At 40.6% G+C, this 23,218-nt stretch overlaps 1 protein-coding gene across 1 annotated transcript; it reads left to right on the top strand.

Moving 5' to 3' along the window:
* The first annotated feature begins 1,438 nt into the window (after positions 1-1,438).
* Positions 1,439-11,960, top strand: LOC143860450 (polygalacturonase-like). The gene is made up of 10 exons (XM_077371114.1): positions 1,439-2,121; positions 2,285-2,413; positions 2,567-2,734; positions 2,838-2,858; positions 3,035-3,242; positions 3,342-3,423; positions 3,538-3,646; positions 11,099-11,215; positions 11,312-11,698; positions 11,799-11,960. The coding sequence occupies exons 1-9, from the start codon at positions 1,798-1,800 to the stop codon at positions 11,531-11,533; spliced, it is 1,380 nt and encodes a 459-aa protein (XP_077227229.1). The 5' UTR covers positions 1,439-1,797; the 3' UTR covers positions 11,534-11,698; positions 11,799-11,960.
* The last annotated feature ends 11,258 nt before the right edge of the window (positions 11,961-23,218 follow it).

The following is a 23,218-nucleotide window of genomic DNA, read 5'->3' as shown; positions in this document are numbered from 1 at the left end:
CTCCAAACCCATCCCTTCCTTTTCCCAAACTCACCACGGCAACTCATGGTCTAAACATTACCATCGCCCCAAAACACACGCAAATGCCGTTCTCTTACCACATTCTCACCTTCTCCTTTTCTTACCTCCTCTCCCACAAAGAGTGGAGGAAAAAAATCTGAGACATTTTCCACCCCTTTGACATCACCCACATTCATGTCGATATCCTTTGCAATCCATGGATATGTGGGCGTGGCAATAAACAATGGATAGAACCCATTCTTCCGTAGACCATAAGCCATCTATCTATGAATAAAAAATACATTTGGCCAACCCGCGTGACAAAATATGATCACTGTTAGGGGGTCCATCTGTTTGTACATGTGCATGGATGCATAACTTCATGCACATCATCTACAACTTCATGCATACATATTTTCATGAGTATATCCATTCATGTGATTTATAGTATTTGTGCTGATATGGGGTTTTATAATATGAGAAAACGGTTCCTACACATATGTGTAGAGAGTTCTCTACACACTAGCTTAAAATACAGTGGGGGCCCACATTGTTTGGGTGATCGAAGCCATCCATTTTAAAGGCCCTCACATAGATAGGGTGTCTACAAAAAATCAGATCCATAGGATCATCCCAACCCTACGATTTGTGGAGGTAAAATGGATGTCTTTAAACCTTCACAAATTAGTCCATTTTTTGCCTCCACAGTTCGAATGGTTAGGATGATCCTATGGATCTGATTTTTTGTGGACACCCTATCTATGTGAGGGCCTTAAATATGAATGGTTTGGATCACCCAAATAATGTGGCCCCCAATGTATTTTAAGCTAGTGTGTAGATAACTTATCTACACATATGTGTAGGAACCGTTTTATATTTATAGCATTTGGGAATTGCTAGCTATAGAGGCAATCTTTAGTTCATTGTATATCTTTGGGTTGGAGGTCGGGCAGCATGTCCCCCTCTTCCACTATTTTTTCTTACTAATAAAATTTAAGGTGCCGGCTTGAGTTAAAAAAGAAAAAAAGAAAAAGAAAACTATGTAAGGGGTTTTGGGAAAGATTTGAACACATGTTTATGCTTACATGTATGGTGTTTCTCGTATTGTTGAGGGTTCCACACGAATGCAAAGAGATCCCACTTTGGAAAAGTGAAAAAGATGTGGATGGGCTTATAAGGGCTTGGGCACCTTCCCCTTAACGGCTAGCTTTTAAGGATGAGTTCTACCCTGGTCCCGACAAGTAGTATTAGAACCGGGGGTACTATTTAGCGCCCCAAATTCATAACACGTATGTCATGTACAAAGAAGAAATTTGTGTAAATCTATAAGCTTCATGTATGTATTATTGTATATGATACATATTCTTGTCTACCTATGTGGATATGTACATGCATGATTATGAGTAACATGGAAAATGGGGAAAGGAAAGGGCGGTAGCTAGCAGAAAAATCTTTTTCCCTTTTCTATTTTTTCTTTCGTTTGGAGAACAAGAGACTTGAGAAGGTGGTGCAATAAGGTCAGCGACCGCCCAAGAAATCCTTACGTCTCAATCTCTTGTATCTCAATCCATACCTTAGAATTATCATGAAGAACACACTATCCACAGCCGCCATGGATCGAGTACAAACTGTAATCTCTCTCCCTCTTTCTCTCGGCCTACTAGTAGCTTCAAAAGCTACCACTGGTTTATATATATATAGAAACTCATCATGACATGATTTCACCACCATACCTCTTGAACATCAAGTACTCCATATCAGATTGATTGTTTTATCTGTCTCTTACAAGTGAGAGATATGGGTCTAAAAAGACATTTATTCCCCCTTTTAATGCTATGCTGTTGTTCTTATTCCTGTTATGGCAATTTTCTTGAGGACCCACTCTCTGATTATGTTGATGAAGCCTCTCCTTATGACAAAAGTGCTTATCCTACATATTTCGGCACTATCAACCAAGATGCCGGCGAATTCGGGGAGGAATTCGCGACTTCAATAGGCTATGGCGAACCCCAATTATTTAGTTTCAAGCGGTTAGTTCACGCGGAGAGTCCTTATTCTTCACCTATAATGGTGAATGTGGATGATTTTGGAGCTAAAGGTGATGGATCAGATGATACACAGGTAAGAACCAATAGAAAAATGATAAAAACAAAACAGAAAATCACACAGTTGTGATTGAATCCTCATTGGGTTTTGATGATGTCTTACTTTTTGTTTGTGAATGGGTCTATTTGTTCTTGTGTGGTTTTGAAAAGTCTCACTTTCTATATGGTGTAACTGTCAGGCATTTGAGAAGGCTTGGGAGAAAGCTTGTTCATCTGGTCCATCTGTTCTTGTGATATCTAAGAATAAAAACTACCTTCTTAAGCCAATCACCTTCTCAGGTCCTTGCAAGTCATCTGTCACAGTAATGGTGAGATAAATTTAATTAGGCAAACACATATGGGTCTTTATTTTTTTTTGTATATGAAGATTGACCCCCATGCAAATTATTAAGTGTATTTGTTTCCCTTATCATTTCAGTTCATATACATGTTATATTTATTTGTTTTTCCTAATGCATCAGATATATGGAACCATTGAAGCTTCCTCAGATCGATCGGATTGGGACCGGGATCGAAGATACTGGATTAACTTTAAGAATATTCAGAATCTTAGAGTTGATGGGGCTGGGACTATCAATGGGAATGGAGAGATATGGTGGAAAAACTCCTGCAAAATCAACAAAGCTTTTGTAAGTTTTTTGAATTCACAATCACCAAATTCGATATAACAAACTAGCATTTTCTTTCAACAAGGGCTAATTCTTTTTAAATTCCTCATCTGTGAATTTGCAGCCTTGCACGCAGGCTCCAACGGTACATTTCCTGTTCTCTTTCCACCGAACACATGTTTAGTTTCATTATAGAGATGCTTAAATAAATACATTTCCTCTCCACTTTCAGCTTTCTTTCTATAAAAATCTTAAAAAAGGTTTAAGTAGTTAAAGAAAGGAACTGATGTTCTTCCATCTTTGGGTTTTTTTTTTCAACAGGCCTTGACCTTTTCTTCATGCATGAACTTGATAGTGATTAACCTCAGCATTAGGGACAGCCAACAAATTCATCTCTCTTTTGAGAGATGTACCAATGTCCAAGCTTCCAATCTCATGATAACTGCACCAGGAACAAGCCCCAACACAGATGGAATTCATATCACAAGTACTCAAAACATTCAAATAACAAATTGTGTCATCGGAACAGGTAAAGAGAAAGAAAAAGATGAAACGATGCCATTTCGTGTTCTTCTTTTATTTCAATGGAACTCAATTATGATTTGTATATTCACCATTATTTTTTAAGGTGATGACTGCATCTCAATAGTAAGTGGGTCTCAAAACGTCAAAGCAACAGACATAACTTGTGGACCAGGCCATGGAATCAGGTCTCAAACTCAATCCAAACCTTCTTGAAACTTTTAATTCCAACATTTCCTAATTAACAAGAATTTAACAATTTTTTTTTGTCTTTTTTCCAAATCTTGCTTTCGTGAACCCAGTATTGGAAGCCTGGGATCTGGCAACTCAGAAGCGCATGTCTCCCAAGTAATAGTAGATGGAGCTAATATTGTTGGAACAACAAATGGGGTCAGGATCAAAACCTGCCAGGTAAGGGTTTGTTTATATATAAGTACATAATGATACAAAATACCCAGGCTCCCATATTTCAATAGTGGCATTAAACTCCTTTACTAACCAGATTTTAGAAATTTTTTTTTTTTTTTTTTTTTGATCGGTAATTTGGGGTTAGGCAGACCCCCACCAGATATATTGAAAAGAAAAAAGAAAATTACAAACGGATATAAATGGCTCCCGAGGAGTCCTCTAACAAAATATTTTGGAATTCATCAGGAAATACAGAATGAGTGATTGGGAATCCTTTCATAGGACAGTTGCTTTTGGATAGATAATCAGCTGCTCTATTCCCTTCTCTCCATAGATGGGAGATGCTCCACGCTTGCAGGTTTGATAGCATCGAGTCTATCTTTTCAAGAGATATAAGTTTTGTCCATGGACATGGAGCTGATTTTTGGATGACATTGACAGCAAGAAGGGAATCAGATTCTATCCATAGGCATTTGTAATTCGCCCTCACTGCAAGATTGAGCCCCATATGAATTGCTTCAATCTCAAGATCGTGAATGGGAGCTGCTGGGTAGCTAAGAGAAAACAGGCTGAGAGATTTGCCGTCACTACTTCTTAGTAAGCCTCCAATGCTACCTTCTTCATTTGCAAGAGATGCATCGGTGTTGAGTTTAATCCATCCAGGCTGCGGGGGCTTCCAGGAGCAAATATTAAGTGACAGTTGCTTATGGAACAGAGGAAGCTTCCAGAGCTGAGAAATTTTCCTGGAGATCTCGGAGGGATTGTCGTCTAGCTTTAGGAAGAGGGATTTTTCTCTCGCAGCTCTGAAATTTTTTTTCAAAGTGAAATGCTTGTGCAGATTTCGACCTTCATGAACTCTGTTGTTCCTTTCTAGCCATAAATGATGGATAGAAGCAGTGAACAATAAGCGAATAAAAGTGTATGACTGACCCTTCAATTTAAATTTACCTCTTATCCATGCTTCTTCCTCATTTAGGGATTTCTTTTGCTTCTTACGATCAGAGACTCGCCCTAAAATTTGTCTCCAAATCCAGGCACTATAGCTGCAATTGAAAAAAAGGTGGTTTGTCGATTCTGGTTCCGCAGTGCAAAGAGGACAGGTTCTGTCTCTGGCTGGGCCGAGGAAATGGAGATTATCTTTCGTGGTTAGCTTGTTCTGGATAGCGAGCCAAGCAGTTGTGCTGAATTTTGGAACATGACCAGGAAACCAAATGGAGGAGACCCAAGGAACTTTCTGGCCTGTAGATCTTATAGAATTCCAAGCGCTTCGAATGGAGAAGTGACCATTAGATTCAGGTTTCCAAATGACTTTTGTATCTTGGCTAGAAGAGATGAGAGCTGTGTCTGTTATTTTTTTTAGTTCCTGGAGATATGGTTGGGTTTGGATGAGGTTCCACCAGCCTTCTTCAAAAATGCGATTGATTGATGCAGAGATCAGGATGAGGTTGAGGAGGGGTTCAAAGGATATTTGATTGGAAATGGGCCCAGCAGGATGCCATGGGTCGGTCCAAAAGTTCAGTTTTGAATTCGGGCAAACAATGTAGCATACAAGTGAGGAAGCCAAATTTCTGGCATTGATGATGCTTCTGGCTGCCCAAGATGGTTTTGCCGGCATGGGGAGGGACCAGATACTTCTGTTCCTAATGTATTTGAGAGAAAACCATTTGACCCAAGGAACATTTTTGTTGTCAAGAATATGCCACAGTTGCTTGAGTTGAGCCGCTTTGTTCAACTCTGGAAGTCTCCTGATCCCAAGGCCTCCTTCTCTTTTAGGTTTGCATAAGCTTTCCCAAGCAATGTTGTGGTATTTTTTCTCAGTGTTACTACCAGACCAGAGAAAGTTCCGCAGAATTTTTTCAATGTTGTCCAGGACAATTGCAGGGATATGAAAGGCAGCAGACCAGTAGATCTGGTAAGTGCTGAGAACTGTTCTGATAAGTTCAGCTCTTCCTGATCTTGAGAGGTTTCTGTTGGTCCACACAGAGAGGCGGTTCCTGATCTTATCGATGATGGGTTGGCAGTCAGAGGCTGTTAATCTCGATGTAATGAGAGGTAATCCCAGATATTTGATTGGGAGGTGACCCTCTTCCATACGGAGAATGTTGCAGATTGCTCTTTTGACCCCATTCGAGATTCCTGAAAAGAAAATTTCACTTTTCCCGGGGTTAAATTCAAGGCCAGAACATTGCTTGAAAAGATTTAGGCAATTGATTACACCTTCAGCACAGGAGGAGGTTGGGTCCACGAACAACATTACATCATCAGCAAAAAGGAGGTGGGAAATAGTGAAATTTTTTCAAGAAAACGGAGATGAAATCTGACCAGAGCAAAGGTAAACTTGAAGGAGACAGGTTAGCATTTCCATTACGAAACAGAAGAGGAGAGGGGAAAGAGGATCCCCTTGTCTAAGGCCATTTGAGGATTTAAAGAAGCCTTGCGGGGAACCATTGATGAGGATTGAGAAAGGGGGTGTTGAAATGCATTGGTGTATCCAGTTGCACCACATCTGGGGGAAACCAATTTTTTGAAGAAATGAAATCAAGGAGGAGTGATTCACACTATCAAAAGCCTTTTTGAGATCCATTTTGATACACATAGCCTTGGTGGAGGTTTTCCTATGAAAATTATGACAAAGGTCATGGGAGAGAAGGATATTATCTTGTATAGATCTACCTTGGATGAAAGCTGACTGGAAAGGACTTATCAGGGAGTCCATGATTGGTTTTAGTCTACTTGCCATTAGCTTTGTGATAGTTTTGTATAGGAAATTGCAGAGGGCTATGGGACGATATTTTTCTGGAGAGGCTGCATCGGGGGTCTTTGGGATAAGGGCAATGAAAGTGCAGTTAAGTTGAGGGAGCATTTTACCCTTGGAAAAGAAAGACAGAATAGCTTCAGTGATGTCATCTTTTACCAGGTACCAGAAAGCTTTAAAGAAATCGCCATTGAAACCATCAGGGCCAGGGGCTTTGTTCCCATCAGAAGAGGAGATTGTATCCCAAATTTCTTCCTTTGAGAAAGGCTTTGCAAGGTGATCCAGCTGGAGGGTGGTTAAATTTCTGATGGGGTCAGGGATGATGGATTTGGCAGTTGGTTGGTTATTCTCGCTGGAATTCAGAAGATTGCTGAAAAAATCCACCATGGTATTTGAAATGATACTGGGATCAGTGGAGAAGGTACCATCCGGAGTTGATGTGCCTTGAATATTGTTCTGATTTTGGTGAGCCATCATAGCAGAATGGAAGAAAGCAGTGTTGGAGTCCCCGAGAGTCAACCAATTTACTCTAGATTTTTGCATGTAGAGAATTTCTTCTTTTCTTGCAACTCGAATGTATGAATCTTTTATTTCTTCTTCAGCATTTCTTAAATTTATATCAGTGGGAGAGAGGGCAAGCTGATTTTGGATTGCATCCAGTTGTTGTCTTAACAGAGGAGCCTGAATGTCAATTCTTCCAAAAGTATCAGTGTTCCATGTTTTCAGAGCTTTTTTTACCTCTCGGAGTTTTTGGGTGACACAGAACAAAGGAGTGCCTTCAATTTTAGTTTGCCAAGCTCTTTCCACCACTTCGTAAACTGAGGAGTCTTCCAACCACATTGACTGGAATCGGAAAGGGATTTTGATGGTGTGGGGGTTGTTATCCAGTTGGATTATGAGAGGGGAGTGGTCAGAGAGGCCAGGATGATGGTATGAATTTGTGGATCTTGGGAAATTTTCCAGCCATGCTGAGTTTACCATAGCTCTGTCAAGTCTTCTGAGTTTCAAGTTACCAGTTTTGGATCTGTTATTCCATGAGAGAGATTGACCTTGGGATCTAAGATAAAAAAGGTAGCACGAGTCCACCCAGTTGTTGAATTCATCCATCTCGACAGCATTTGGATTAGCTCCTCCTATTCTTTCATTAGAAAATCGGGTGACATTGAAGTCCCCCGAAGTGATCCAGGGAAGGACAATGTTGAGGGATATTGAGTGGAGTTGGTTCCAGAGGACTCTTCGATCAATGCCTTTGTTTCTGGCATAAATGCAGGTGAGATTGAAATTAATTTGAGTTTGGAGATATCTGACCTCACAATGAAGAAATTGATCTGACTCAAGCAAAATGTTGAGGTGAATCATCTGAGGGTTCCATAGAAGCCAAATTCGACCTCTGTCAGATGATAAGTAGTTACCATAGGAATTCCAAGTCCCGCAGATTTCATCAATGTATCTCTGCATGTTGATTTGAGAAACATGTGTTTCAAGGATGCTGATAAGGGGAAGATTGTTCTTTTGTATCAGATTTCTCACTTCTTTTCTTTTGTTTGATGTACCAAGACCCCTAATGTTCCAAATACCGAATTTAATCATGGGTAACATTGGTTGGATTGAGGGAGGTAGGACAACTAGTGTCAGACATTTTTTGAATTTGGGGGAGATCAGCTTGTATGGTGCGAAGAGATGTGGTATTTTGGGAGGTGGAAATTTGGGCACTACCAGGAGCATTTGCAGGGGATGAATTTGGCTTGTCAGGTATCTTGCATGTGTTTGCAAGACCCGGGGACCAGAGTTTCTTTAGGTTAGCAAAAGCCTTTGGTAACTCTGGTTCAGAGTCTTCATCAGTAAACTCAATTTGATTTCCTTCAGGGTATGGCTCTGAAAGGTTATCAGAGTCAAGGGAAGAAAATGGGTTGAAAGTTTGAATGGTTGAGAGAGGGGGGGATTCAGAAACTGGAATAGGTAGAGCGGGTTGAGAGGAGGGGTGGGGGAGTTCAGGTTCAGGAAGGGATGGTTCAACAAGAGCAGCAATGATCGAGAGTTGAGGTTCTGAATCGATGGGGGTCGATTTCTTTTGGACAGGTCTCCATTCAGTGAGAGATTTCTGCTCTGATTGTGATTTTTTGGAGCACTTATCCGCTGAATGACTGAAAGTTTTGCAGTCTTTACAGGAGAGGGGCTTCCATTCATATTCAACCTCGAGCATTTCCACTCCGAAGGGGGAATGGATTTCAATTGAGGAGGGGAGAGGATCACCCGCTTCAATTTCTACACAGAGTCTGTCGAAGTTTAGGCTTGTAGCTTCTGCTGTTTTAGCATCCATGTAAAGGGGGTTGCCGATAGCACTGCCTATTTTGCTGATGCCATCTTGGTTCCAATATTGGAGGGGGAGGCCTTGGAGCTTGATCCAGATTGGGATGGATGCTAGCTCTGGTTTTGTGAGAACTATTTTAGGTGACCATTTCTTCAAGATGAGGGGTCTACTGGCGTACATGTGGCCTTCCATTTCAAGGAGTTTGTCACAGTCTTCATTGCAGCTAAACCTGAATAGGAAAAAACCGTTTCTGAGAGAGGATACTTGAAGAGAGCCTTTTAGATTCCATTTTTTTTTCCAAGTTTTCCTGAAGGTTTAGAACATATGGTCTTTTTCCAAGGAAAAACCCAACTAGGCTATTTTCCCATTTGTTGCTGCCTTTTTTAACTTCCTCATTAGAGAAGTTGATGATATGGTTTCCAGAGTCAGAGCGGTTGGGCATCTGGACTCGATTTAGTTTAACAGGGATGGAGGATTTGGGTTTGTTAAAGAGGTTTGTCCATGGGTGGGTGGAGAAGGTTTATTGGGGGGTTTCAATTGGGTTTGAGGTTCGGGTGAGGGGCAAACTTGGGTGTTGAGGCGGGAGACAGAAAGTTCCTGCTCAATTTGAACTGCAAAATGCTGAACTGTTGCCTGATATTGAGAATGAGTGGGACCCTGTTTTGAGATTGAAAGAAGGGGCGGGAAGTTTTGAAGTTCAAAAGAATTTTCAAAGGGGTTTTTTGGCGGGCTCAGAGATCCGGCCTGGCGCCTAGGCAGGTTTTGGGTAATACCCGATGGGTAACTGCGGGTTCCGGAGGGCCGATGGGGAGGGCGAGAATTTTGCAGAGAGGGGGAAAAATCGGGGATTTTCCTGGTCCAGGAAATAGACCAGAGGGTAAAGGCAGCAAACCCTGGTGGAAAGAGGTATCAGGCAGGAGGGAGGGGGTGTCGGACGCCGGAGGGAGCAGCTCCATTCTTGGAGTAGAGCTGCTAGTAATAGTACTAGGAAAGGAATGGTCTGAGAGGATACATGTTTCAATGGGAACAGAGAGGGGTTCAGGGGCCTGGATCAGACCATCTGAGTTGGAAGGGAGGGAGGAAGCAAGTATGACTTGGTTTACAGTAGGCTTGGGGGGGGGGGGGGGGGGTGGGGTTGGGTTTGAAAGCATTTAGGGTCTCAGGTTCCTCAGGGAGAATTTTCTTGAGGCCTTTTTTTCTATTTTTCTTTTTTCCAGATGAGTTTTTCTCAGACGAGGATTTTGAAGAGATGACTGGCGGTGGGAGTTTCTTGCAGACACCTTTGTTTTCATTGAGCAAGGATTCTACATCTGCTTGAGATAAGAGAGGAAATCGAGAATTGGACTCAGAAACTTTATCTGGTCCAGCAACCATACAAGATATGGAAGAAACAGAAGAACATCTAGGGAAAAGGAGTTCCCGTTTCCGGAGATCCTCCATGGAGACGAGAAGTTTGCCGGGATCAGGGGGCCTTTCCATGAATCTCGCCTAAACAGTTTGGGAGTTGTAGGCGAACTAATAAAACGACTTTGTTGGATATAAGATTTTAGAAGTTGTTGCAGTTTCTATATACCTTTTTTTTTGTAAGATAACAATTTTATTAGCATTTCCTACAAGCTCTCAACAGCCAATAAAAAAAGAGGTTAATATAAAGTGCCATTATCAAAACTCGGGAGTGCAGATATCATCTCTCTCTCTCTCTCTCTCTCTCTCTCTCTCTCCAATGGAGTAGATAACTTATCTACTCCATGGAGTAGACACTCTTTCCTAACCCTTCCATGTATAGGAAAGAGTGCAGAAATAGGGTGGGCCCACATTTTTTGGGGGGAACTAAAGCATTCATTTTTGCTATAGGGCCCATCAAATGAATGCTTTGGATCCCCTAAAAAATATGGGCCCACCCCTGTTTTCTGCATTCGAGCGCAGATAAGCTATCTGTGCTCGAGCGTAGGAACAATTTTCCGATACACACACATGAGGAAATGGTTCGTGAGCAGATGCTCAGATAAGCTTATCTAAGCATAGCTCACAAACGATGGGGGGCCACATTTTTGGGGTGATCCAAAGCATTCATTTGGAAGGCCCTATCCATTCCATGGATAGGGTATGTACCAAAAATCAGCCCTATAGGATCATCCTAACCCAATCAAAGCTGGAGGGGAAAATGGGCAGACACTGTGTGTCCATGTTTTTGCCCATTTTCCCCTCCACAATTGGCAGTGTTAGGATGATATGTAGTATGCTGGTGTATACATGTTTTTGCCCATTTTCCCCTCCCCATTTCCCCCCTATATATGTAGTATGCTGGTGTATGCCAGTACATATTTTCTTTTTATGTGTCATTCTTTATAGTTTATTAAATATTATGGTCATCCTTGTTTAAACTCAGGGAGGTTCAGGGAATGCAAGCAACATAAAATTTCAAAACATTGCCATGCGCGATGTCACCAATCCTATAATCATTGACCAAAACTACTGTGACTCCAACAAACCATGCCCAGAAAAGGTGATTTCTCAACCCCCACCAGACCCTTTCTTACTTTCACTCTTCTAAATAGGATCTCACACTTAAATCCAACAAGAATTTTGACGTGTTTTGCAGAATACAGCTGTGGAAGTAAGTAATGTGGTCTACAATAACATCAAAGGGACAAGTGAATCAGATGTGGCTGTGGAATTTGATTGCAGCAAGAGCTTTCCATGTCATGGGATAGTGTTGAATAACATTAATTTGGTTGGAAGTGGAGGGAAAACCACAACTAGCTCATGCAAATATGTTAATGGGATTGCAATAGGAAATGTTTTCCCATGCCCTTGCTTCTAAAGAGAAGGAAATTAAATATACTTGTATTAAGATCTTGGGTGGTGTAATTTTGTATTCTTGATCCATTAGATATACATGAATTAAAAAGGGTTTTAATTTTCTAGTTCAGTTGGGAATTTTTTGTGGGTCTCTTTCAGCATTAGAAATCGAGAAGGACCACATAAGGTAAAATTCAATAGCAATATTTTGTATTCATTTTATTTTTGTTATTATTGGATTGAATGATAGTATTGTAATTGTGTTTCTTATTTTTTATTTATTTCAGGCTGGATTGAACTAGGAAATGAAAGAAGAAAGTTTACTTCTCCTGTTTGTTTCTACAAAATAATGATGGGAAAAATACTGTATTTTATTGTTCATGGATTGTAATAAAGTTGATACACTGTGTATATTAATGTTCAAATAAAAATGGGTTTCTTTTTCTGTATTCAATTTTTTCCGTATCTTGTAATTGACGATTGAATATGTCTGTTAGACATGGTGGAAAAGTAGGTTTAAAAAGATCACTTCCATTTCATTCCAAGGCATGTTTTTTCCTTCCTTTCCTTTGTTGCTGTAGCTATTGAACTCTTACCAAATAATTAGAGAGAAAGCTTGCGTAGAAGGCTTACAATTTCAAAGGTGGTGGTGTAATACTGTAACCTACCAGCTTGTAAAGAAAATAAGGAAACCGTTTTACCTCCTTTCTTACATTCCAAATGTATAACAAGGAAAAGGTAGAGAAATTAGTTGTGAATGATTGCATATGATGAAAGGATCTTGTAGGGTCTCAATAATCTTCTTGCCCAAGAAAAATAAAGAAAGCTGATGGGAGAAAGGGAGGTAGTTTTGATGGGCCCATGAAATGATACCTTTTTTATATAGTATGGACTATGGAGGAGAATATAAGCGGATCAGGGTCGGGTCGGGTGGGTTCGGGTTAGGCAGACTTTGCCCAATTGGATTTGGGTGTAGAAAGCATTTCGGGTTGATCGGCTGGGCCAGCCCAATTTGGTAAAGTTCGATTTTGCTTAAAAATCGATGTACATGCCACAAATCAAATGGTGAGACTCATCCCGTACGTGATCTTCATGCAATGGAGGGGGCTATTTCCGTTCTGAAACCGAAATAGCCGAAATTTACAAAATTTCGGTCGAAATTTCGTTAATTTTGGCAATTTCGGCGAAATTTGTTAAAAAATATTAATTTTTTTTATTCTTTTACAAAGTTTCAATCGAAATCAATTTCGGGGATTTCGGTCGAAATTTTGACCGAAAAAACGGCATTTCGAGCGCGTGTACGAAATTTCGACCGAAATTTCGGTTTCCGACAAGTCCGAAATTTTAGCCAAAACCGAAATTTAAAACCATTGGGTTGCCTCATGCCCCCACCCCCCAATCTCCCCGTGGGACCAAAAATACAAAACCTTCATTTCACCTAACTGTAGATCACAAAATTGAAAGATCTTGATTATATGATCGATGACCAACATATGGGCAATAAAAAGAGAATGTCATCCAACGGTTCAGATCCCTCATGGATAAAAGTCCATTATTCGGAATACCACAAAAAAATTCGATTGGATTAATGTACTTATTTGATCTAATAAGTACCTTGTGTCAGAATTGAGAAATTCTATGGCTCGAATTTTTAGTACTGTACTATGGGTTCAACCGTTCAACTAAAAAAAAAGTCGGGTCGAGTTGGGTTGAACTCGGGTTTGGGTTGAGGGCTTGGGCATCCCGACCCAAGTGAAACCCAACAGTTTTTATCAATTTATTGTTGTGTAAGCTTAAAAAGTCGGGATGGACTGGGTTGGAGGTGTCAGGTTGGGTTGAACCTTGTCGGTTTGGAAATCGGATCGGGTTGGCAGGGTTGGGTTGGCCTTTGCCAACCCGACCCAACCCGACTTGGGTTGCGCCCCTGTTAATAATAGTACACTAACCTTTACTTTGGGGTCACTTTCCCCTCAAATTTTCCATCAATTTACAAGACTCAGCGTAATGAAGAGGGTGTAAAACAAATTCATGTAAAATCTGTTTTACAACCATTTTACATCAAAAGAAACGTGCTTAGCAAAGCAATCGTTCTAATGCATTCCGTCCGATTGTCACATGCTGCTTTTCTCTGTTTTTCAGAGATTCGAATTTCGTTGAACTTTGGCGTACATCGAAACCCAACCTCTGTTAAATCAGTGGCAATCTAGTGTTTCGGTCCTCACTGTAACCATGGTTTCAAATTTCAGTTTCGGAATGCGTTTCGGTACTCACTGAATTTCGAAATTTAGGCTGAAATCCGCCGAAATCAATTAAAATAGTATTTTATTTCATAAAAAAATTCTGCCAAAATTAGCAAAATTTGGGGAAAACATTAATTAATTAATAAAATGGAGACTTTTGGCAGAATTTCCTTGAATTTCAGACGAAATTTCAGAAAAATGAAATTTCGGCCGAAAAAAAAAAGAAGAACGAACCTTTTCAGGCATACCCGATTTCGGTTTCGGTCTAGACCGAAATTAAAAACACAAAAGAATTTTCAACTAGTGAACAAGAAATTAAAAAACAGTACTTATAAAAGCAATAACGGAAACAAATAAAAAAAAATCAAACTTCTATTGCAGATATATGCAAATGGGACACTGGGCACAGCTTGTTTAATCACCAAGCTAGTGGAGCAACTTACTAGAGCAATTAGAGTAACTTACTAGAGCAATTAGGACTATTAATCACATCCAGGCATACAATCTTATTGTGCTTTCTTAATATACGTTTGTACGTTATTTGCTCAGAATGACATACATCCATACAAGTATTTGTCTACTGTGTCTTCATGGGTCATGAGTCGGGAATTAAAATTCATATTCTCTAACAGGCATGGAACCAAGTTAATCAAGGAATTAATAGCATCAACAGACCTCAATATTTGAGCTGTATCACAACAAAAGGACTCAACATGGAAGGTAATCAAGCGCTGTGTAATCATATATAAAATGCAGAACATATCAAAGCATAGTGTATAGTGTTTAGTGTTTTGTGTGTGTGTGTGTGTGTGTGCGTGTCATATGGGGATGATATTTCCACCCTTACAATTAGCCATTCCATTAACCATAAAAAACCATTCTGCAGCAAGTAGGAGAGCAGCTCAAGGTGGCAAACGTGCCGACCAAATGAGGCCCGGATAGGCCCGCGGGCCGGGCACGGCACGGAAGGGGTCATGGGCCGTGCCGGGCTGAAATCCTCAAGGCTAGGCACGGTACGGCACAGCCCGCGGCCAGCCGTGCCGTGCCGTACCGGCCCGTGTTCGTTTTTTTTTTTTGAAAATATATGTTTTGGATGAAAATACCCCCAAACTAGCCGTTTGAAACAACTTTTGGGGGGTATTTTCGGGTTTTTTTTTAAAAAAAATACATTTTATAAAGGGGAACCGGGCTCACGGGCCATGCAGTGCCATGCCTGGCCAAACAGGCCGTGCCGTGCCGCCCAACCAAGCCCGGCACGGCACGCGTCACTGTAGCTATCTGTGGCGTGCCGTGCCGTGCCTTGCCGGGCCGCGGGCCGGCACAGCCCGTTTGCCACCTTGAAGAGCAACTGTTTGCAATTTTGTTGGCCAAGCTTGATGATTTGCTCGCTCCAATTTGAGAACACGTCTAAGATCCTGAGAATGTTTAGCAAGGATTTATTCTGCATACTTTTGAACGATGTAAATTTTATTACAACAAGGCTTTATTCTGGATTAAAATAATTTTACAAAGGTATAGTTTTGGATTAAAATAAACTTTTATAGAGGCATGGGTATGGATTTAAATCAGTCAAGATGAAATTTTCCTTTAAATCCAAGGACAGAGGCTGTAGCTATTTGCTAGTGGCCTTCAAAAGAACCAGAACTCACTTTGCTGGTATTGGTTGGGTACTGTGTAAGTGTAGAGAGAGGCTCTAACAGGCTGACACACACCTACTTTCGTGCTTTCATGTTCTTTATTTTTTGTCCCTAACAGGTCATGGGCCACTAAACAGAATGCCACTTGTAAGCGAAAACAAGAAGTCAACAAGGACGGAATGGCTAGAAATGGGGGTGGAACTATAACCAACCCCCCCCACTCCTCCTCCAATGATAATTCAATACTATGAAAGAATTTTTTTCATACATCACTTACAATCGTATAACTAGGGACTAACAAATTCCAAATCAAATACCCAAATTTGTCCTAAACATATGAACATGTGTGGCTTCAATGTTGGGCAGAGAACCTTAGCCAGTTGAGGTAGACGCAAATGCCTTTAATAATGGTCAGCAAACAAATTCATTTGGCTCAATCACTAAAGAAAATGAAGAGATGCAAGAAAAAGACAGCATAAACACGGCTTTAGCTTATGACAATGTTGGGGACCGAAGATGGAATCTCATTAGAACTCGACCGTCAATAAGCATAATGACATTGTGTTCTGGGACATAGGGATTAATGTCGGTCCGTGGAGATTAGCCAATCTATTGGATGAGATTAGAGATTTTTTTATGCATGGTGATTTCTATTTTTCTCTCATACCTAGAAGTGCCAACGATTTGGCTGATTGCCTTGCCAAATTGGGAGCTACTAGAGCTGCCTGGTAATCATCTTTTATTTAATAAATGTTATCTTTCTTCGAGAGGAAAAAAAAAAAAAGAAAAAAAAAAGAAAAAAAAAAAGAAAAAAATATATATATATATATATGTATATATATATATATATATATATATATATATATAGAGAGAGAGAGAGAGAGAGAGAGAGAGAGAGAGAACGGTTCCTACACACATGTGTAGATAAGTTATCTACACACTAGCTTAAAATACAGTGGGGGCCACATTATTTGGGTGATCCAAACCATTCATTTTTAAGGCCCTCACATAGATAGGGTGTCCACAAAAAATCAGATCCATAGGATCATCCTAACCATTCGAACTGTGGAGGCAAAAATTGGACTAATTTGTGAAGGTTTAAAGACATCCAATTTACCTCCACAAATCGTAGGGTTGGGATGATCCTATGGATCTGATTTTTTGTAGACACCCTATCTATGTGATGGCCTTTAAAATGGATGGCTTGGATCACCCAAACAATGTGGGCCCTCACTGTATTTTAAGCTAGTGTGTAGAGAACTCTCTACACATATGTGTAGGAACCGTTTTCTCATATATATATATATATATATATATATATATATATATATATATATATATATATATATATATATATATATATATGAGGAAAGTGTTGGTGAGCTTAAGCTCACCAAACTTATGGTGAGCTTAAGCGCCCCAATCACATGGGTCCCACATTTTCTGTGGTGATCCAAACCATTCATTTGCAAGGCCCTATCATAGATAAGGTGTGTACCAAAAATCAGCTCCATAGGATCATCCTAACCCCTCCATTTGTGGAGGACAAAAATGGGCAGATTTGTGGACAAATAATGTCTGTCCATTTTGACCTCCACAAATGGATGGGTTAGGATGATCCTATGGAGCTGATTTTTGGTACACACCCCATCTATGTAAGGCCTTTTCAAATGAATGCTTTGGATCATCCTAACAAAGTAGGCCCCAATGTGATTGGGCGCTTAAGCTCACCAACATTTTCCTCATATATATATATATATATATAAGGAAAATGATTGTGAGCTTGAAGCTCATATGGCTCATATGAGCTTGATGGCCCAAACACATGGGTCCCACATTTTTTGTGGTGATCCAAACCATTCATTTACAAGGCCCCATCATAGACAGGGTGTGTACCAAAAATCAGCTTCATTGGATCATCCTAACCCATCCAAAAGTGGAGGGCAAAATGGACAGACACCATTTGCCACAAATCTGCCCATTTTTGCCCTTCACTTTTGGAGTTGTTAGGATGATCCAATGAAGCTGATTTTTGGTACACACCCTATCTATGATGGGGCCTTATAAATGAATGGTTTGGATCACCACAAAAAATGTGGGACCCATGTGTTTGGGCCCTCAAGCTCATATAAGCTATATGAGCTTCAAGCTCACAATCATTTTCCTCTCTCTCTCTCTCTATATATATATATATATATAGTGCATGACGAGTACAGCCCACAACAATGTATGATACAAAGATTCCCCATTTAAATCGGTCTAAAACATGAACCAGTGAGCTGCGACTTTGAGGTTGTACATAAAGCCCTAACCATTTGAGTTATAGGATCAATGCCCTTTCCTAATGTCCGCAACCAAGTCATTTGGCCCTTCCCCTAAGGAAAAGGGGGATCGAATCATTAGGAGAAAAAAGAGCTATGCTAAGGATAAGAAGAGAATAAGAGAGAAAAGTGAGAAAGATTATTAACCAATTATATTCCTTTGCTCTTGGAGACTTCCTCTTAGAAGAAGGTGGATCCTCTTGAGTCTCTTCCAGCAGACTCATTAAGAAGGTTTCCCTCAGCGAGAAAAAGATATTCCTTGAGAGCTCTCTTTGTAAGACTCAAGGAAAGGGAAAAAAGTTTTTATCTCCGCAACGAAAATTTCTCTCATCCGGGAAGAAAACCAAGGGTCCGTGAAAGAATCTTCCTCAGAATATACCTTACAAAATTAACATCTCTGACTCAAGGGAATTCCTCTTCCGAGAGGACTCCTCACAAAAATGGAGTCAAAATCTTTTCCGACTAAAGGAGTTACTCTTCTAGATGGGTTTACAAAAGAAAAGAATAAGTCGTCAAAATCTATCCTCCAAGAAGAAGATTTCACTCCTCCAAGTGGCCCAAGATGAAAATCTCTCATTTGTGAAGAAAAGCCCTCCCCTTTGGGATGCATGTGAAAGAGTCTTCCTAGGAAGATCCTTAGGCTCTGTTCACTAGCGTTCCCTGGAAAGCAAATCCCTGGAAAACAGCCTCTTTTTTCCTTGACAAGACCTTGCCAAGACAAAATTCTGGTGTTCACTTGCTTTCCAGTGAAAATAGAATTACACATGTGGAATTTCTGCAATAAGTCAAAAAATGACATGGAAAAGCCCATTTCCCCCCCTTTAGGGATTTCATTTTCGACCAAAAACACACGGATTTCGTTTCCCTAGGAAACTAGTGCAAAAAGAAGGGCAAGCAGTTTCCCTAGAAACGTTTTCCTGCGCAAGTGAACAGTCCTGAAACAGTCAAGGGAAACCTTTTCCTGCACAGATTCCTCGGATTTCTTTTCCTATTGCCATGTTAGATTCCCGGGAAACATTTTCTTTTCCTTTCCCGGGAAAACAAGTGAACAGAGCCTTAGGGAGGGTTAGTCGCGGGGATTTTAAAATGCCCAAAGATTTCCCAGATTGTTGGTCACTCTAAGGAAGTCTTGTGGATTGTGGCCTTGTGGGTCACTTTGAGAACGCCTAGGACTCTTCAAGTAGGGGCCTCACTAGGGATGTTAAGTAATCTGGGTTTTAAAGTTTTACATTCTAATTTTTTACCATTACTATAGGAAGTTTGTGGGGACCCAATTGAGGGTCCAAATAAATAAATGCTGTGAAGCCCACTCAAAAGGATTAGTTGTAAAGAAATCAGATATTGGTGTTTCAAAATAAGAATATTTTTCATTCCAATTTTTACTATTATCCCAAAAAGTTTGTGGGCTAAAACTTTTCTTGGCAGAACTCTAAACCGGAAGCCTTTAATCTAAGTTTTCTCTTTCTTTTTTCCAACAAAAACAAGAAAATGACATGCATTATGCATGAACAAGATTAGTACAAAAATATGAGAAATTATATGGTGGCCGCCCTTTACATATAAAGAGCGGAGAGAGAAAAAATCAACCACGTTGATTTTTGATAAAGGTAAAAGTCAAAAAAGGGAGTTTGACTTGGATAAAAAATCAAGGGGCAGGATTTTTTCTCCCTCTGCCGTTGTTGTTTGACGGTTGGCCACCATATAAAAACTCCAAAATATACACTTCTAATTATAACTAAGTATTTATGAAAATAGAGATCACTACCGAAACAACCATTGCACGTGTAGAACCCCGTGAAAATAGAGATCTCCATTTATGGAAATAGAGATCATTATCCAAGAGTTCCCCAATCGGATCATTCGATCAAGACAATTGCTCTTTGATGCAGTGGAGCCCTTTTTCTTGTTGAATATAGATTCTTGCTCATTGATTAGGTTACTCTCATTAGTAGCTTTGTTTGTGTGTGTGTGTGTGTGTGTGTGTGTGAGAGAGAGAGAGAGAGAGAGAGAGAGAGAGAGAGATTTCTCTCTGACCACCTTTATCTTTTTATGCCCGCCGAGACTCTCCAATAATGATTGAGTTGATTAATTGAAGGGATTGGGAATAGGGTTAATACAAAAAAGGCCAAGGGAAAAAAAACACTTGATTTCCCATGATATTTCAATTACACATGATAGGTTTTCTTAAAATAGAAGAGAGAAAAACCACTAATTGTAGTTGTTAATTGCTAAATTTAGGGTTTGATTATTAATGTGTAGAGAGAGAAATTTCTTTTTAGTGTGTTTGATTATTAGTTTTCATTTTAAGATAAGAAGGTAACACTCACTTGGGGGTTTTAATGCCATGATATGATTTATGGATTGAAAGACTTCTTGGCAAAAGTACCATGCATTTGCTTATGAGTATCAGTTGGTTCATGTAATTATTGCATGAGATAAAGGAAAGGTAAGGCCATTTTTGGATACAACTAAAATAGGGCCTTATTTAAGTTAATCTATTTGTAATGCCCATGGTTTTCCTTTCCATTTCTTCTCTGTCAAGGAAAGCAGCCGAACAAAAGGTTGTTTAACTGAGTCTTGTAGAAATAAAAAAATGATACCTATTGTCCAATCTGGATCTACACTGCTATATAAAAAGAAAGATAAAATACCCAACCATCCTTCAATCTAGAATTTGGGAGAGATAAACATACGACTTAGAAAAAAAGTAGGAAAAAAAGGAATCAAAGAAAGGTGTCTCAAGACATAACATGTCGCATGTAACCACAAGTTTAGCCCATTGCAGTTGGCCCTACTATAATTAGAAGATCCTATAACCTTCATCGATAAGGTTCCATTTTTTCTCTATGTAAATGGGCGATAAAATAAATTTTACATCCATTTTAGTGAAATATGGGCATAAATTTTGTTTTACGCCCATTTTATATCGAAAGAAACAAAGCCTAAGGCATCTTTAATAGCTTGCCATTAAAAGCTAAGCGATATAGATGGACGCAACATATGGTATTGGCAAGCTATTAAAGATTCAAATGGACTAACATATGTTCTCGACGATCTGGGTACTATGTGGGATCCAAGTTCGATGACTAAGATTACAACCTAACAATAACCATGTTGTTGAGAAAATCCACCGGCCAGAACAATTCGACCGTGCACAAATTTAATGGAAAAGTAAAATACACAAACAATCCACAAGATTAACACCGAGATTTTACGTGGTTGGGACAAGCTTACTCCACAGGCGAGAAACACGATCTTCCAGCATGAGAAAACAACATACAAGGATTACAATGGATTTAAACCAAAACCCAAACCCGCAACCCTTTCCTTGCTTCTCAAACCCAAGACCGTACCCAAGAGTAACCTGAGAGAAACCCACAAGAGAAAACCAAACAAAAACCCAAGAGAAAGCTCCAAAGGTACCCAAGAAAAACCCACTTTCTTCTTCTCCTTCTCTCCCTCTTTCTCTCTCTCTTTTCTCTCGTCTGTTTTCTCTCTCTCTTCTCTTGCACGTTCTCACACCCAAGAGAAACACCACTCTTGCCCCCTTTCCAAACGTGGGTTTTGGGAGCTAAAATAGCAAGCTTTTTCTTTTCTTTCTAAACCCCCAAAAGAGAAACCTACTACTTTGCTTTTTTGCCTTCCCACCCAAGTAATCCAACGTGGGTCGGAAATAAGGCAACTTTCCAACAATCTCCACCTTGGCTTATTCCCCAGACACCTGAAGATTTTCCGTTGATGTTATCACCGGTTCGCTATTACCGCAAACCACGACTGGCCTTCCAAACTACCAGCTACATACCTTCAAATCACCTTGATTCTGACCCCTCTCAATTCGATCAACACGACCAATGCACATGTGTAGCTGCCAACCCGTTGACTCACCTAGTCAACCTTAGAAAGGGATCTCGATCCATCCTCCCCAACGCAGGTACTGTCACCCTCTCACCATCATCTGCAACCTGGAAACCTGTCTCTGCACCAACTACGAAAGAGACCCTACGTGTGCGCACACAATTATCCCGTTTCCAACTAGCCATCGAGATCTTAGGAACCCTAGTCACTGTGTCCTCGAACAGACGATATAATCCACCACACTTCTCTCCTTTCATCAGAACCATACAACCACGTGTGATTTTAATGGCTCCACTTGCAGCTGAAAACCTGCAACCCCTAGAGTCCAACCGGCCAAGAGATACTAGATTCTTCCGTATCTTTGCGACATACGCTACACCACCCAAAGTACGAACCACTCCATCAAATATTTTGATCTTCACCGTCCCAACTCCCGTGACGTCACAATTAGACCCCTCACCAACGACACTATACCCGCCCCTGTCTCTTGGAACGTATCAAAATATTCCCTCCTGGATCATACATGAACAGAGCTCCCTGAATATAAAATCCACTCATCATGAGGAGAAACGTCTCCAACCACTTCACTCTGTTCATTCGTTACCGCCACCACATCATTCGTAGTACCATTGTCCGCCCGGTCAGCTCGCTTCAGACAATCCTGCTTAATGTGACCATATCCCTTGCAACGGTAACATTGCGCGCCCTTTTCGCCGACCCTGGAGCCTGACCTGCCTTTTCCAGATCCCCTGTCAAACGACCTTCCTCTTTGATTCCCACCATGAACAACCTACCCATGCTCTTCCCTTACACCAAGAACATGTTTCTTTCGCATCTCATCCGATAAGAGCGACGCCGTGACTTCCTCTAACTTTATCGTATCCTTACTGTACAATAAAGTCGTCACCAAGTTGCCATACGAATCAGGAAGTGAAGTAAGAAGCAAAAGAACCTTGTCTTCTTCCTTCAACTTTTCGTCAACCTTGTGGAGCTGATCCACAAGCCCGTTGAGCACCGGGATGTGTTCCAGAAGATCTCTGCCTTCCTGCATCTTTAGCCCATACAACTGCCGCTTTAGATACAACTGGTTGGCCAAGCTTTTTTATATATAAAGCTTTTCCAACTTCTCCAATAATTTAGGCACATCTTCTTCTCCCATAATGTTAAACATAACGCTATCTGCCAGACATAGTCGAATCGTGCTGACCGCCTTCGACTCTATGTCTTCCCACTTGCCAACCGTCATCTTCTCCGGCTTCCCATCCATTCCATTCAATGCCTTAGCCAAGCCCTAGGATTTCCTTCACCCTCATCTGCCATTGGGTGAAACTGCCCTTTTCGTCAAATCTGTCAATGTTGAACTGGGTAGAACTCGATTTTGCCGCCATCTCAGATTACTTCGCACTTCTCGGTGTAGCGCTCCACCTTGAACAAGAATCTTCTTTGACAATCTTTCCACCCCAAAAAATTGCTCTAACCGCGATCCAACTACAACACCCACGATCACTCCACCCGGCCTCAACGATCGCTCCAACCACAGCTCTGATACCACTTGTTGATAAAATCCACCGGGCAGAACAATTCGACCGTGCACAGATTTAACGGAAAAGTAAAAGACACAAATAAGCGACAAGATGAAGACCGTGATTTTATG

This window comes from Tasmannia lanceolata, unplaced genomic scaffold (assembly GCF_043159265.1).
Source record: "Tasmannia lanceolata isolate RefF3 unplaced genomic scaffold, GAP_Taslan_0.1 ptg000003l, whole genome shotgun sequence".
Taxonomy (NCBI): domain Eukaryota; kingdom Viridiplantae; phylum Streptophyta; class Magnoliopsida; order Canellales; family Winteraceae; genus Tasmannia; species Tasmannia lanceolata.
Note: the sequence above shows the minus strand (reverse complement) of the source record. Positions and strands in the feature narration are given on the sequence as shown.

Coding starts and splice junctions, on each gene's coding strand:
- LOC143860450 (XM_077371114.1), top strand. CDS start 1,798: ATGGGTCTAAAAAGACATTTATTCCCCCTTTTAATGCTATGCTGTTGT. Junction 2,859..3,034: donor CTTGCACGCAGGCTCCAACG/GTACATTTCCTG, acceptor TTTTTTCAACAG/GCCTTGACCTTTTCTTCATG. Junction 3,243..3,341: donor AAATTGTGTCATCGGAACAG/GTAAAGAGAAAG, acceptor TTATTTTTTAAG/GTGATGACTGCATCTCAATA.